Source organism: Lepisosteus oculatus, chromosome 17 (assembly GCF_040954835.1).
Source record: "Lepisosteus oculatus isolate fLepOcu1 chromosome 17, fLepOcu1.hap2, whole genome shotgun sequence".
Classification (NCBI taxonomy): domain Eukaryota; kingdom Metazoa; phylum Chordata; class Actinopteri; order Semionotiformes; family Lepisosteidae; genus Lepisosteus; species Lepisosteus oculatus.
The window spans coordinates 5,445,316-5,461,000 of NC_090712.1; the positions used below are offsets into that span (position 1 = coordinate 5,445,316).

A 15,685-nucleotide genomic window follows, 5' to 3' on the forward strand; every position below is an offset into this window, starting at 1 on the left:
TAAATCGACTCTACGCGTCTCAACTTCCTTGCTTGAATTGAATGACTTTTAGAGGCGTTGCCACCACAAAAACCTATTAGCACGCGGAGGAAGTGGTTTAAGTGCATTGTGGGATTTGTAGTTTTTCCACCGAGCCGCCTTCTTTCTGCTTTCTTACCACGATGCTCCTGTTAAAACTACAAGACCCAGATAGCAATACTCACGTCTCGCTACGTAGGCGTTAGGTGAGGTATCACGACCTGCAGGAGAAAAAGTAAATAAAATATGATTATTTTCTCTGCCTGTGCTAAATAGTAAATATGTATTGAATTACGTTTAGTTTCAGACCAATCTCCGTTTGCAGACCGTGTTATCATGGAGGAAAGCTAAGGTTAAACCAGCTTCCTGTACGCTTTTTTTCTTGATTTTGACAGCAACTTCACATATTGCAAACTGTTCAGTATTCAACAAACGGCAATTAAGGAGGCCGAAAAAAAGGTGCGTTGCAAAAATCAAAGGTAGGGAATGCACATTGTTTCTTTATCTGTTTCCACACCTGCGTGCGTTAGGATTTTTAACAGAAAAGCTCATTTTTCGCTGAACAATATCCACTGCTCACGATCAGCTGTGTGATCATAATAAACGTTTGTTTCAAAACATATGAAAGCCTTTCTTCGATTCAACTTTCGCACCTTTTGCCTTCTGCATAAAATCAGTTCGATATTTTTCTTTTAATTCCAATTACTGCTTGCTGACACAGTGTAGCGTCCACACAGGCAGTATTGGAAAACCGGATGTTTTTTTAGCTTACTTTGCACTTGCAACCTTGGTAGAAATTAAACAAACAAAAGAGAAAAAATAACCTCTAATTACTCGATTCTTCAAAGTGTTTGACTCAAGTGATCAAGTGACGATTGCTGTGATTTTTAATCGTTATCCTATTGTAGGTCACTTAGCAATGTTGCTGCCATTACAGTAAATAAACACAACGGTCACCCCATTCAATCTGACATTTTTGACAGCTTGTTGATTTAGCCACTGGAGAAAGAGGTGTTCGCCACCGTGAGCAATGTTAAATCATCACCACAGGGGTGTGAAATACGTGCTTTGGTAGTTTTTTAATCCATTTAATCGGTTTCGAATTGCCGTATCGCTGGCTTCTGTGGTGTGTGTATCTGCCGTACACAAAATCAGTTGTGATTTGCCGGCCTTGGACCTTGGTCCTTTGAATATCTGAGTTGGACCCATCTGTTTTTAGTCTTGCAGGAAGGTTCACGCTGTGGGCTCATCATGTACATAGCATAACTTTTAGCGATTGTCTCATGAAAATGATTATTAGTATTCTCGGGGGGGGAGTTAATCAATAAAATCAAAGTACCACCTTTCGAAGTGACATTAGTGCATCCCCTCTAATCTAATAGCTGGACCGGTGAGCTGTGTTTAGTAAATGTCAGATGTCAGGTTGAAGCCTGCCCCGTGCTATGTAGTTCACTGCTGGATGAAGTATGTGCCAGAAATAGAGAAGTCTATATGGAATACAAAGTGCTGAGGTTTATTTTAGGTGTAGGAAGAGGCTCAGAAGCACATGAACAGTGGCAGCAGAAATGGCTATTCGGGTATGTAACTGGGCTGCATTTAATGGGATGTTGATATAATTATTTGTGAAGTCTGATTTACAATTCATAGGTGCAATTTTGTTTTCTTAAGGTAAGCATTCTTTTCGGCTGAATCTCACCTCTTACTAACCTTGTGGGTCAAGTGGTTTTATACAGTATGCACTCTCCGTATGCAGTCAAAGATCTGGATTTATCTATAAGACCATGTTAACAAATCAAAGGAGCAGCAAAAAAAGCAAATACGAACTGTTAGTGTTTCAAGGCCTGGCCCGTTCAGTTTTTCACTGTAGCGTAACGCATCAAAGACCTGTAGTGTTGCGCATCAGCTGTTGCTTTTATTATTACTCTGAAGATGACTTGATCTGCTTCAGTTATTACTAATCAGACCACTGAGACTTTGGCCTTCCTGCCCTTGTTTAATGTTGAGGATCTCCACCTGCTCTGAACCTGCTGTAATATCTGTTCTTTCAGAGCGGTGGCAACGATCTGGCTTTGGGTCATCAGAGCTGCTGTATCTCTGACAATTTCTAGGTCCGACAAAGGTGGAGGCACCTTATCCTTGTATTACAATAATCAATCACTGTTGATTTAACAAAACTGTGTGCCAGACTTTTTTTCTTTGTAAAGTATAAGGTCCCCTTACTGCCTTCAGATTTGACATACAGAGATTGTGTGTGATTGTGATTCTATTGATTATTGAAAGTTCTGTAGTCCAAGTATTAATCAGTTCGTTGCAGTCAATTCTAATTATTATAGTAATCTATCAGGAATGGTGCCAATAATGCACTCCTAGATGTGTAGTAATATATTTTGTACCTTTTTATGGTGTTTTACTGTTTTAATTTCTTACCGTTTTTTCAGAAAATAGTATATTGGTAAAAGAAGGTTCTGCTTTGCCCTAATCTTGAATGTGTGTTTATCGAGAGTGTTTGTTAGGCTTCGTCATTATAAAACAGCTTTTTTCTATTATGCAGCTTTCTTTTTTTTTGTTTCAGTAAATGAATGTTTTTAATGTTTCTTTTACTGCTTAACAAAAAATGCCTCAATAGCCCTTAATATAAGATACATTTTGAGTGAGAAATTCACAGATGTTCAGTTTGTGGATTAAAGATCAATCCAAGAAATGCACATTTTCATCTGAATGCAGTGACTGCGTACCCTGAAACTGGCACACACCCCCCCAGCATTCATTTGATAATTCCATGTGTCAGTGAATCATTAATCATAAAGAACCAACTCCCTGTCATCCACCTCTCAGAACGTATCAAAGTCTGTTGGGTCTTTTCAGTTAACTACTGTATAACTTCTGAGAACTAAAATGTAATTTGAGGGATACCATTGCTGTTCGTGTGGGAGCTGGAGAATGAAGCACATTTCGGATTACTTCATTTTGAAATTAAAGTTCTTAGAAAGCGCTGATTATGCAGCCTTTGATATCAGTTTAGTGCACACAAAATTGTGAACTAGAAAAATAAAAATGTCTGATGTGAGGCAGATTCTTGTTTAGCTGTGGTTAAATGAGGGTGTTCCCAGCAGGAAGTACTGTACTGTATTTTCCTCAGACAGCACTCTGACATATTAAAGGCATTGCAAGCAGCTGGTATCGGGGTCTGTTCAAATGGACCTTTGTGCTAATTCCTAATTCATGCTAGTTTTGTTATATTGTAGCGTTATTCAGTAAAACCTCATTCACAAGTGTACTTGATACTTGTGGCACCTCTTCAATATCTATGTGGAACATGTGTTTAACTTTATTTGAACATAAACATTTTCATTGGTGACTGATCATGTAATAAAGTTCATTAATGTCTTAAAACACTGTGTTCACGTATGTCACTGCAAGCTTGGGAAAGTGCCGGGGACTGTTTAACTGGAAGCTGAAATAGTCCAGGTCCTGATCAGTGAGTCCCAATATGCGTGAGGCTTAAATTAGACTGCTATACAGGTAAATTGGAGGAGCTGAAAAGGAACTGAGAGTCAGTTATTTAGGTATGACAGTAAGCATGTGTCATGGAAAACTTGTGTTTTAGAACAGTCAGGGAAAATGAATTGTAACATTTGGGAGAACTATATTTTTACACTTTCTCAAAAGTAAGAGAAAGAGAAAAAAGATTCTTGCCATAATGAACCAGTTTGGGATCTTGGTGAATATTCAAGCTTTATCTAACAATGTGAGGACTGTAATAACTGTGGAAACAAGAGCTCTGGTGTCCACAGTCCATGGATAGCAGTGATAGTGCTTGGCCAGCATGGACAGAGTAGAACTGCCAGCGGCTTTCATGTTGAATTGCAATGACACTTGCAGATTGAAGAGCTATCAGGTGTTTTCTATATATAAATAAGGATTTGGAGAATATAACATCCTGAAAAGCAGAACATAATGTATCCTATATAGCTTTAGAAAATAATTTTCACTGCAGAAAACTGGCTCACCATGAAGTAAATTTCACTGGAGGGGTACAGGAATTGGAGATTTGTTCTAAACATGAATGCAGTTCTCAGAGGCAATACTGTATGTCAAGTTTAGCTCGTTGAAATACGTGGCGAGTTTAACAGTGAAGGACATAGAACAAACCAGGATAAGTCCCTGTATGTACTATTGTTGCATCATTTTAGCTCAGTGCAATATTGTTAGTTTGTAATGTGCTTTACACTTTAAAAGAGCACTGTGGTTTTAAACTTAATGCAAATCCTTTACTGTTTACTTTTACAGTTTTACAGTTTAATTTACTGTAATTTAATCCGTGCTCTACCATTTTGCACTTTGCTGCTCTTCAACTAGTCCAACCCTTATCATTTTTCTGTTTCTTGGGTCAGCCAGGGGTCTTGTCACTTGAGCCAGCAAAATGAGTCCATCTTGTTCTTAAAATAGTGGTGCTCTCACAAAATAAAGCAGAATTCAGCAAGCTCCACGGGAGGTTTCTGCATAAAACTGCGGAGTAACTGTAGGGGATACATGTCCTTTTTTCTGAACAAAGTTTTGTTTAGTTCATAAATTGTATAAAACGAAAAGTGTAGTTATACACACTAAATCCGATACTAAGACAGGGTTTTTGGAGGTTAGTTCATGCATCTAACTGCATTGCCTCCTCAGATCTTACCTCTTTTTGTTAGTCCTGTTTCCATTAATTTCTGCAAATAAAGCAAGCAAGTGCCATCTGAAGGCGTCTCCACCCATCCAAACCAGTAGTGGCTGCAGATCAGCAGTAGTTTGGGAGTCTTTATCGAGAAGGAGCAGCTGGGGACTCACTGGCACTGTCTCACCAGTGACATCAAGCTAATAACTTATAATTATTACATAATTATAATGTCTAAAAATATATAATTATATATAATATCTAGTTATATATTATATAGGCCCAATGCATACTGTATATTATATACTGTATAATTATGACGACTCTAGAGGTTAGAAAGACTCGTCTTGGAACAGTTCGCTGTGAATGCCGGTTTAATAACAGTTTTTTACACTTCTATAGCTCTTTTCTGGACACTCCACTCAAAGCGCTTTACAGATAATGGGGTCTCCCCTCCACCACCACCAATGTGCAGCCCCACCTGGATGATGCGACAGCAGTTATAGTGCTCCAGTACCCTCCCCACACACCAGCTATCAGTGGGGAGGAGAACAGGTCAGAGATGAGGATTATTAGGAGGGCATGATTGGTAAAGACCAGGGGGAAATTTGGCCAGGACACAGGGGTACCACCCCTACTCTTTTTGAGAAACACCCCGGGATTTTTAATGACCACAGAGAGTCAGGACCTGGGTTTTACGTCTCATCTGAAGGAACACCCTTTTTACAATATAGTGTCCCCATCACTATACTGGGGCATAAGGACCCACATAAGCTGCAGGGTGAGCGCCCCCTGCTGGCCCCACTAACACCTCTTCCAGCAGCAGCCTCAGCTTTCCCAGGAGTCTCCTATCCAGGTACTGACCGGGCTCACACTGCTGAGCTCCGGTGGGCTGCCAGCTGTGAGCTGCAGGCTGAAGCTGTAAACTATAGCTGCGGGCTCAAGTGTAGCGAGAGGAGGGGGTCATATATAATGTTTATCCCAAATAACTCGCACATTGCCTGTAACGCTTCTGTATTACACTGCTGCAGGACGGGCCATGACCACGGCGTGACGGCGGCCGGGCCGGCGAGGGGCGCGATGCTCTAGAGCGGCTGGGCGGGGACGTCTCCGGGAGGGAATGTTGCGCTGGACGGTGCACCTGGAAGGCGGGCCGCGGCGGGTCAACCACGCGGCCGTGTCCGTGGGGCACAAAGTGTACTCCTTCGGCGGCTACTGCTCGGGGGAGGACTACGAGACCCTGCGGCAGATCGACGTCCACGTCTTCAACGCAGGTGGGCCGGGCCCTAGGGGGCCCCTCGGGGCCAGCGGGGGAAGTGTAATGGCCCCGTTGCCGCTGCGGGCTCCTGTTTTGGGTCATCGCCAGGGAGTTTCTCTCCAGCACTCGGTTGCGAAGCGCTGAGTCGTGCTTCTTAAGAGGCGTCACATGCCAGAGCTTAGTCTTAAAAACCCGTTTTACAGCATTGCGTCTTAGCTGTATATTGGGGCCTGGAACCGATGTGGACAATAACGCAAATGTTTTTATTACTGCAATAATGAGCTGAACCTAATTATGGTTTTGTTACTGTAGCCTAACATCTGCTTTTGCCTTAATTTACTTTCTCGCACGCAAGGGAGACTTTCGTGTGAGACGGTAAATTAAAAATGTGGAGCTTGCTTGCCGCGCTGCGGACAGCGTTTCCATCTGGCAGGTTTCTTTTATGCGGATCGAGTAGTTCTTGATTTAACCGTTTCAGTTAAAGGAGATATTCAGGCAAAGAGATATTCAAGCGTCAGGTAGAACGTTTAAAAAGTTTGTAAAATTAATGGCAGAAGTTGAGGGACCTGTATTTTTACCGTTTTAAATTTGACAACCTGCCTTGCTTTTGGGTGTTTGCGCGTCATGTGCTTTGAGTTCCGCATTTAGTTCGTGCCTCAGTTATTTTGTCACTCATGTGGCAGAACTGGTTTCATGCTGCTAACAGAGCAGCTGGAGAGGCAAGTGTATAAATACTGCACTGGGCGAAATATCCTGAAAAATAATGTCCTTTGCCATAAATCGAACTTGGGCCGTTCTGAACACGACTGCAGTCTGTGCTTCGTGCCTCGTCGGAAGTTGCCGCGCTCGCTCCAGACCCAGGTCCTGCTCTTGCCCGAGTGCCTTCCGTTTTTGATAGCAGAAGACCCCCCCCCCCCCTGCTCCAGCACGCCCGCTTTTCTCCCCCGACCTCGGCTCCTCGGGTGACCATGTGTCGTCTGTCCCGCCGCAGTGTCTCTCCGCTGGACGAAGCTGCCCCCCGTGAGGACCGGCGGGAGGGAGCACGCGCGGGAGGTTCCCTACATGAGATACGGCCACACCGCCGTGCTGGTGGACGACACCATCTACATCTGGGGAGGGAGGAACGACACGGAAGGGGCCTGCAACGTGCTGTACGCCTTCGACGTCAGTGAGTCCAGTCCGCTCCCCTCCGGCTGCAGGCAGCTCCCAGACATGTGGCTGTGCTTCCTTTCACCCAGGTCCAGGCCAGCGCTGGGCCTCTTTCATTTCCATGAAGGGTGTTTGCAGCTGGAAAACAAATGCTTCCTAGACACTGTCACATTTTTACTGTGTAGTGCATGTGAAATATGAGGGCATGAAGCTGCTTTTGGACGTCCTTTAGATAGACCTCACTTTATTGCAGGCCTTAATGCCCCCCTGATTCTCTTTCCGTCTGGCTTCACATGCTAGGATGGGAAAGAGGCCCGACATGCTGGTTTCGCTCTGTCACTGTGAATGAACTGCAGGGTTCTAACAGCTTCTTTTAGGAAAGCGGAGAAGCCTCGACTTTTTTAAAGCACTGCGGACTCCCGCGATAGTGATAAGGAGCAGGTATAAAAATAAAGCGTTGAGTCGGTGATCTTGCTCCTCTTTAAAGACCCTACTTTTGAAATTTAACAAGATGTTGTCTTTTGGCCTGTCTGAAGTCTTAAACTTCACCCGCGTCAGGAATTATAAAGCGTTTGGCTGAGTTTGCTGTTGGAGGGAATGGCAGCTGATGAAGATGTGGTCTCCATTAAAAGGATGCCCATGCTCTCTCCAGCAGCATTTACTTTTATGACTTAATTTGAGAAAATATTTCGGTACAAAAAAATGATATTCTTCCAAGATTGTTTTTCTTTTTAAGGCTTTAGTCAAATAAGAAGTTTTAAAGATGTGGCTTGGCTCGCCTTGAGTTTCCTTTTGAAGCAGTTTAATTAATTGTGGTAGATGGCCTGCAACTGATATATACACACAGTTGCTCATTCATAAAACATGCTGAATACCAGGAGAGATGCTCTCAAAATTCATGTCTTTCCGCGTTATATGGATTTATTAAAGAATGAAATCCTAGAAGGCAATACACACGATGCAGACATGTTTTAACATCATTTTCTCCCTGTGTTTAAGACACCCACAGGTGGTACACGCCCAAGGTTTCGGGAACGATCCCAGGAGCTCGAGATGGTCATTCAGCCTGCGTCCTGGGAAAGACCATGTACATCTTCGGGGGATACGAGCAGCTTGTAGGTAGATTTTGAAATCCATGTCCTCTATGGTCCTGCTGTTGCCTCCTGTGAGACATCTGTCCTCTCTCCTGCTGAGACACATTTGCCACCAGAGATAATGTAAAACAAAAAACCTTCACAAGAAAGAAACATTCAGTAATATTACGTAAATTGAAAGCCCAAACTTACATGCCGTAGAATGTCATCCATGAAATGTTATATACCACAGGTTGCATAAAAACCCACAAACATTTTGTTGTCATTTGTAAACAAAATGTTCCTTGAAAACCATTAACAAAGTTAAGTTGCTACTCAAGAATCCTGCTCTGCACTATTCCTTAGGTTTCAGGTTTCTCCATTTTTTTTTTCAGATGATCTTTCATTTTTTAAATGGAGGGCTTATAACTTCCACAGCAGGCAACTTTCCTGCTGGTGCCAGACAGTTGTGTGTCAATTGAAGTGTAGTTACTTTCATAATTATCCATCCAATAACATTTCATGAAGTATCATTGGGTGAAAAAAGTTATTATAGTAAAGAGATATTATTGCTCACTTCATTTAGTTACTCAGTTTGTTCCTGTGAAGTCTCACATTGATGTCTTCAAAATAAAAACAAGCAGTTCATTAATTTTGACTCAGTGGTATGATTAATCTCTTTTTTTTTTAGGCCGACTGTTTTTCGAATGATATCCATAAACTGGACACGATGACAATGTGCTGGTCTTTAGTCAATACAAGGGTAAGCTTCACTGCTATTTCTGTTGGATGCGTTATCCTGTTGGCTGTATGTGCTGAGGTGATAACAAGTCTGATTAATAGCTGTCAGAGGGGAATGCTGTTTGCTCTGTGTTTTCAGTTGAAAATAGTGTAGTCCCAAGACCCACAAATAAAGACTTTCCAGGATTGTCTCTTTTGGAATAATCATGTTCTGTCTTTTAAAATCTGTTCCTTTCTCGTTCCTTGACTTGTGCAAAACAGAAAACGAAGCTTGATATAGACATGTTGTGTCTGGTGTTGCACCATAAGGGAATTAAATTACAGAAGCCTGTATTAAATTGACAGCTATTTATACTTCTAAGGAACAGTGATATAAGAATGGTTACACACAAGAGGAGACTATTCAGCCAATCTGGCCCATTTGATAGGTAGTAGCTCATTAAATTCAGGATCTAATCCAGCCATTTCTTGAAGGAATGCAGGGTATGTTTCAGCAGCATGGCTGAATAGCTTATCCCATATCCCCCTGACGCATGTGTGTAAAGAAATGCCTCTATGTTGGTTTGAATCCAATATAAAAAGGATCATTTTTTCCTGTGCGTACTTCACAGAATCATATATTGCATTCCTTGTAATAGTTCAAATAGTCCCTGATGCATATTGTTCTCTCTTCATTGTCTTGTAGTAAACCCTTCCTTTCCCCGTGTTGAGCCTGTTTAAAAAAGTGTCAAACTGTACAGTTTTTATATAAAGGATAAATCCTTCTTGAGCCCACTGTACATGTATAAAATACTGTTTTTTTATCAGACTGTAGTTATTCAGCTGTTGACAAATATGTAGCTGCAGTTACAGTAGAATGCTAGTAGATCTCTGTCTTTCCTTAAATGAATTGGGCACTGTAACTACAGTATTTTAAGCAGTATTTATTTAGCCCATTAGGTGTCACTGTTAAATTTTTTTTCTTTTTCCATTTGCATCATCTGTTTAAATTTCCATGGAATTACAATAAAGGCTTAGTTAAAAAAAATAAAGCACTTTGGCAAAGAAAAATCCTTCGAATGTTTGGTTGGAAATAAAAGCTCATTGCTTACTTTGTAAGGCTACCAGTATAAACGTAGGACCTTTCATGAAATATATTTTGACCTTGCTATTTGTGGAAATTATTTTTTTTGGAATGAATAACTATTACTAGATGAGTGGTTCAGCCATCCCAAAAATGTTATGGTATCCCATATTAGCGTGAAGTATTCTATCATGATTAGACATAACTTTAAACATCCAAAGACAGTCAAGACTGAACTAAAAAAAACATAGCTTTTCAGCCCAAGAAGTAGTTCTGAGCCATAATTAATAAGTCAATATTGAGTTAGCATTTACTTAATAGTGGCCAGGTTTTAATGCTAATGTAGTTCCTTTGGTTTGTAGAGCTCATAAAAATAAACAGGGTGATCCCTGCCATTTTATTATTGTCTTACTGTTCCGCTTGAGGGAATCTGTTGAGGTGTTATGCTCTATTTTTAACCTTAGCGGTTGTCAGAGAGCATAACAGAAAGGACTGTTCAGTTTTATGAAAAGTCAAAGGAGAAATGTGGTAGTTTAACCTTTGCCCTGATTTGTTGTTTTTGTGTAAAAACAGAGGAGCTCATATATTATTGGAATAATTCTTTTGATAAAAAATAACTAATTTTTGTTGTTGCTCTATAATATTTATAGGCAGTGGACAATCCATGTTGAATGTCAAATTATTGTTTATACAAGATGTGCGTATATAATTACTCTATAAAAATAATCGGTTTCATACTTTTTTTTTCAGGATGATGAGTGAGGTACATTTATAATAGTAATAATTCTGCTACAAATTCAGATTTGAATTCAGAGGAAAGCTTTGCAAAGTGTGCACCTTGACCAACACTCATTTTTTCTAGCGGCTCACAATTCACATCTGGGAGACAAGCTTTGATCTGCACCCGCCTCCATTCTGCATTCTCATGTCTTGCGACATGAATTTGCAGTCTAGCCAGACCTGAAGCCCAGATTCAGTTTTCATGGCCTTGTTCTCTTGGCAGCACTTTCAGGCCATAAAAGGTCAAATAAACAAATGTGCTGGTTTTAAGATTAGGATATTGGGTGTCAGTCATTATTAGCCAAGATCCAGGCTTGCTACTGGGCTTGTGAATTCGTGTTTTTCATCGGGAGCTTACTATATCAAGCCCACGGGAGTTAAAACTACCACTAGGTGTCCTCACAGAACCAGTGTTAAAGGCAAACAAATGGATCAAATACTGGACAAAATACAATAGTTTTTTTTTTACTGGCCTGCTGTCTTAAACCAGGCTCTTCTGTGTTATTTTCCATAATATTCTTAGGCTTGAAGGGAACTTTGTCACATTTTTGGGTTTTATTTTCAATGCGTTTGCTCATATCAGATATGTCTCAATGAAGTCAGCGCATCTTCAGAAACAGACTGCCCAGAATCACATCTTTAATCTCCCGAGTCTGAAGAGCCTGGTTTGGAGCGCGTCCCATGTTAACAAAGCTGAATGTGGTTGAACGCACGTTCCAGAATGAGAGGGAGGAGGGAGGGTGAGTGGTGAGCGGGGCTCCCCCAGCAACCTGGTTGTAGGGTTCGTTTGTGACCTGGGGCACCCTCAGAGTGACGCTTTTGTGTTCTCAATGGTTAGGTGTGTGTTAACACCAGGTGGCCCTCACAGACATGCTGGCTGGGTTAACTGGTGTCTGTACAGTTGCCCCTGGGTGCCCTGTGAAGGACTGTGGTCCCACCAGTCCTGCTTTGCGCCCTGTGCTTCCAGGGTGGCTGCTGGGTAGCCATGACCCCTACCAGGAACAAGTGGCTTTGGTTTTGATCATGGTTGCTGTGAAGAGCCGGGGTGTGGTGGCTGGCCATGCTCAGATCCAGACACGCTCTGCCCTCCTGAACGTTCCTTCATGCCGTTGCTTTCCCACAGGGCACCCCAGCTCGCTGGAGGGACTTCCACTCTGCCACCGTCATCGGCACGAAAATGTACGTGTTCGGTGGCCGGGCGGATCGGTTCGGACCGTTCCACTCGAACAACGAAATATACTGCAATAAGATTAAAGTGTTTGACACAGAAACCAACTGCTGGCTGGACTCCCCAAACACCCAGCTCCTTCCAGAGGGCAGGAGAAGCCATTCAGCCTGTGAGTACTGGACCCGTTGTGCAAGCACAGACTGCGGCAACGAGCTCCTGGCTTCAAGCAACTAAAACTTAAACACTTAAAAATCCTAATGTAATGCATAGCGTTTTGCCTTTTGTGATGGGATTCTACCAATTTGGACTGTGTCGATCTGTCCTAGCATACAGGTTTGTGCTTGAAGTTTGCGTCTCGGTTAGCGATGCGCAGTGTACTGTTGTGTGATTGTGCTGCAGTGGCTGCCAGACTCTCAGACAGAGGAATCACACAGCAGGCTTTTGAATTAGTGTTTTACGTGACATCTCAAGTGGAGAAAGTGTTTTTATAATGAAATGCATTACTTTCCTCAAAAACTACATGTACTTAATAGGCCCCTTTTGTTAAAATTATTTTCCTCCAACTTGTTGTTATAAAAGTAGCTTTTGACTGAAGAGTACATTTTCTGTGCTCGCTTGCTTTTCCTGTGGAGCTCTACCATTATATTAGGAGTCTCAAACTTCTCACAGGTTTTAAATCCAAAAACCTTTTTTGCTCTTATGTTGTAGCAAGGTCCTGCAATGTAAGGAGTATTTCTTTTTATGTGCTGTGAAGTGCTTTGGATGGCCTCTGCAAAAATTGTTGTAAACTGCTGTCAACAGGTCTTAGAATTTTTTGTTAACAGGCAAGAGATTGAAGTCTAATTTTCCAGCTGTCTTTCTTTCATAATGTATGCAGTCTAGCATGCTGTGATTTCCATTGTGATCTTTTAATACCGTTTTTGCATCCTGTGTTATGTGCGTATATACTGTACATACGACACAGCATTAACGCTTATTTGAGTAGACTGCACCAATAAGTGACCTTGCTAACACCTGAGGTGTGAAGAGAACATACTTAGGGCATCATTTCGTTCATGAAAAGGAGATTTTGAGAGAATGCCAGAGCAGAACACAGATCTATTCATTCAGCCCTGCATCCTGCTCCTCTCAGTACAGAGACCACTTTCCTTAATCATAGTGATTGAAGGCTCTGTGACCATAAATCTTGTTTGACTGACGTCATTCTTGGCCCAAATCTTTGGTCCCAAAATCAAAAGGTTCTGCATGTGCATTGTATTACAGTATGTTTGTAGTTCCCTCTTTGATAAACCCTCATCAGATGAAACTCACTAGAAACTAGACATAAGCAGGATGTTTGGAAGGACAAATCTGAGCCTGTTGGAAAACAGAGGTTTGAGCATTGATGCCATTTTGTTACTTCCTGTGTAATATTACAGCAAGGGAAGTGATTTGTGGTGCAGAAAAGACTTAATTATTGATTAAGAAAATGTGTTTTCAGTAAATCGGTAAAGAATTCCCATTTATATCGGGGAGCTGTTTGGAAATATTTAATTAATTATTGGCGAGTTTCTAAAATAATGTGAACTTACTTAATGTGAAAAATACTGAGGGGTAAAATATTGGTCTGTAGAATTTCAAGAAATCTGAATTAAAAAGCAATAATTCCCAAGCTTTTAAATGGGGTTTTCAGAGGTGCGTGCTAAACACACATTCAGCATTTGGTGTTCAATAAACATAAATCAGTTCATTAATGGTATTAAGAATGTTGAAATTATCGATTGTTGTTTTTTTAACTTCTTAGGACTACTTTTATTTCTCCTGATACATACGGAACATTAGACAGTTTGCTCAAATGAATGTTTGCTAAAAATATGTATTTTTTTCCTTAAAAATGAAAATGAATGTTTTTTTTCAGTTGCCTACAATGGTGAATTGTACATATTTGGTGGTTATAACGCACGGCTGGATCGACACTTCAGTGATCTCTGGAAGTTTAATCCAGGTAAGTCATTTCATCTCAGTGTGTGGTTTCACCAGTTTCTGTTGAAAGCTACTTTTAAGTGCCGAAATGATACTGCTTGTTGTATGGTTGTTGATTAAATCCTAATTCTGATGGGAAACATTAATACATTAATGTTTTATTCTTTGGCAGTTTTGTTTTTTTCTTCTGTTGAACATTTTCCTCTTTCTGATGCTGTGTTCCTTCATTAACTGTTACTATATATGGGTCTTAAGTAAAACCAGTTAAGTACTAGCACATCTACAAATGTAGTCTTTACAGAACGCATGATAATAGCTTTCCTTTAAAAAAACTTTTTAGAAAAGTTCAGTACAGCTTTAGACATTTTTAAGAATAACTAAGTGGTTAGAGAAAATCAGTCTTGGTGAATTACTTGAATGCAAAGAACCTTTTCATGTTTTAATTTAGCCAAAAGATGGCAGTGTTAACATCCTACACAGAGTCTGTGACATACTGTGAAGTAGCTGACAAAGGATGCAGTGCTTGTTGCCATAGAAGTCCTGTGATGCAGTTGCTCACATTGATCAGTGTAATAAGTAACAGTGGTCTCTTCTATATATGGAATGTATGAATGTATGAACCAGTCGTACCATTCAGAAATGGATCAGAAAAGCCTCATTTTCATTTATCGTGTGTAATTTCACGGGCAATTGCTTTTATGTAACAATTAGACCCTTTTTTTCTTTGCTTTTGTCTTCTTTCTTAAAATAGTATTTGTGGGTGAAATTGGAACAGTGAGAGATATCAAAGATTATATTAGATCAGAATGAGTCTAACATAACCTTATAAGGCCTTATTGTTTTTATGATTGTGTAGGTAAAAACATATTTGGTTTAAAAGGTCATTTTTATAACTATATTTAGATGAAAATAAACATGAATCTCTGTTATGGCATTGAAATATGTAGAGTACAGCTCTTTATAATGTGTATATTGTATAGTCCGTTAGGACATGGAGATGAATGTTGTCACGGTGTGTGGTTTATTAGTAAAATAATAAGGAGGTGGTATATGTTCATTGCAGAGAGCTCCTCCTGGAAGAAGATAGATCCCAAAGGAAAAGCTCCGTGTCCCCGAAGAAGACAGTGCTGCTGCATGGTGGGAGACAAGATTATCCTCTTCGGAGGCACCAGGTAATCCTAATCAAGTCTGGGAAAGTCATTTAGTCACTGAACCAAGTACACTTGCATTGCAACCTGGTATTAGCATTACAGTACATATGCATCACAATGATCATACTAAAATGAGACGTTGTCATCAATGTCGTTTAGTTTGATCATACTGAGCTATGTGGTTGTGGGAAGAGGTATTCATCTTAATGCAGTCAAGAGCAACATTGAGTAAACCATCTTTCAGTACTGCTGCTATCCTGGTCACTCTCACTTTCAGTGAAGCATAGCCTTAAGCCAAGAGAGCACTGAACATACCCCATCCTGCAGGCTTTACGGGGTACCTTTTAATAGATTTCTAAAGGCCTGCAACAATTTAATCCCAATCACTTACCTCATATAAAACTAGATGTGGATACTCCTGCATAAAAAAACTAATTTTCAGCAAATGAAAGGACTGCGTATGTTTTTTAAAGTGGCTTTAAACGCATCTGCTGTGGAACTCATACAAAATAAGCCACAGTTCTACAGCACAGATACAGCAATTCCTAATTAAACGCAGAATTCAGATAAATTATTATTTCTGCTGCCAATTTGTTTGCCTGTGGTTACTGTGGAGAAAAAGGTTCATGCTTAGGTATGATGCACACTTGCAACTGATTTTTGTGAAA

At 40.7% G+C, this 15,685-nt stretch overlaps 1 protein-coding gene across 7 annotated transcripts in view; it reads left to right on the forward strand.

Moving 5' to 3' along the window:
* Positions 1 to 229: 229 nt before the first annotated feature.
* Positions 230 to 15,685, forward strand: part of klhdc3 (kelch domain containing 3) — a 39,392-nt gene continuing 23,936 nt past the window's right edge. For 2 of the 7 annotated variants that reach the window (XR_001480291.2, XM_069180085.1), the window contains exons 1-8: positions 260 to 497; positions 5,704 to 5,946; positions 6,922 to 7,098; positions 8,079 to 8,194; positions 8,844 to 8,915; positions 11,860 to 12,073; positions 13,802 to 13,888; positions 14,930 to 15,038. Coding sequence is in view for 6 of the 7 variants with exons in the window: in XM_069180085.1 (XP_069036186.1) it covers positions 5,793 to 5,946; positions 6,922 to 7,098; positions 8,079 to 8,194; positions 8,844 to 8,915; positions 11,860 to 12,073; positions 13,802 to 13,888; positions 14,930 to 15,038 (929 nt within the window). In the remaining variant the exon portion in view is untranslated. The other 5 variants (XM_015362616.2, XM_015362619.2, XM_015362617.2 and 2 more) reach the window with 5 other exon arrangements.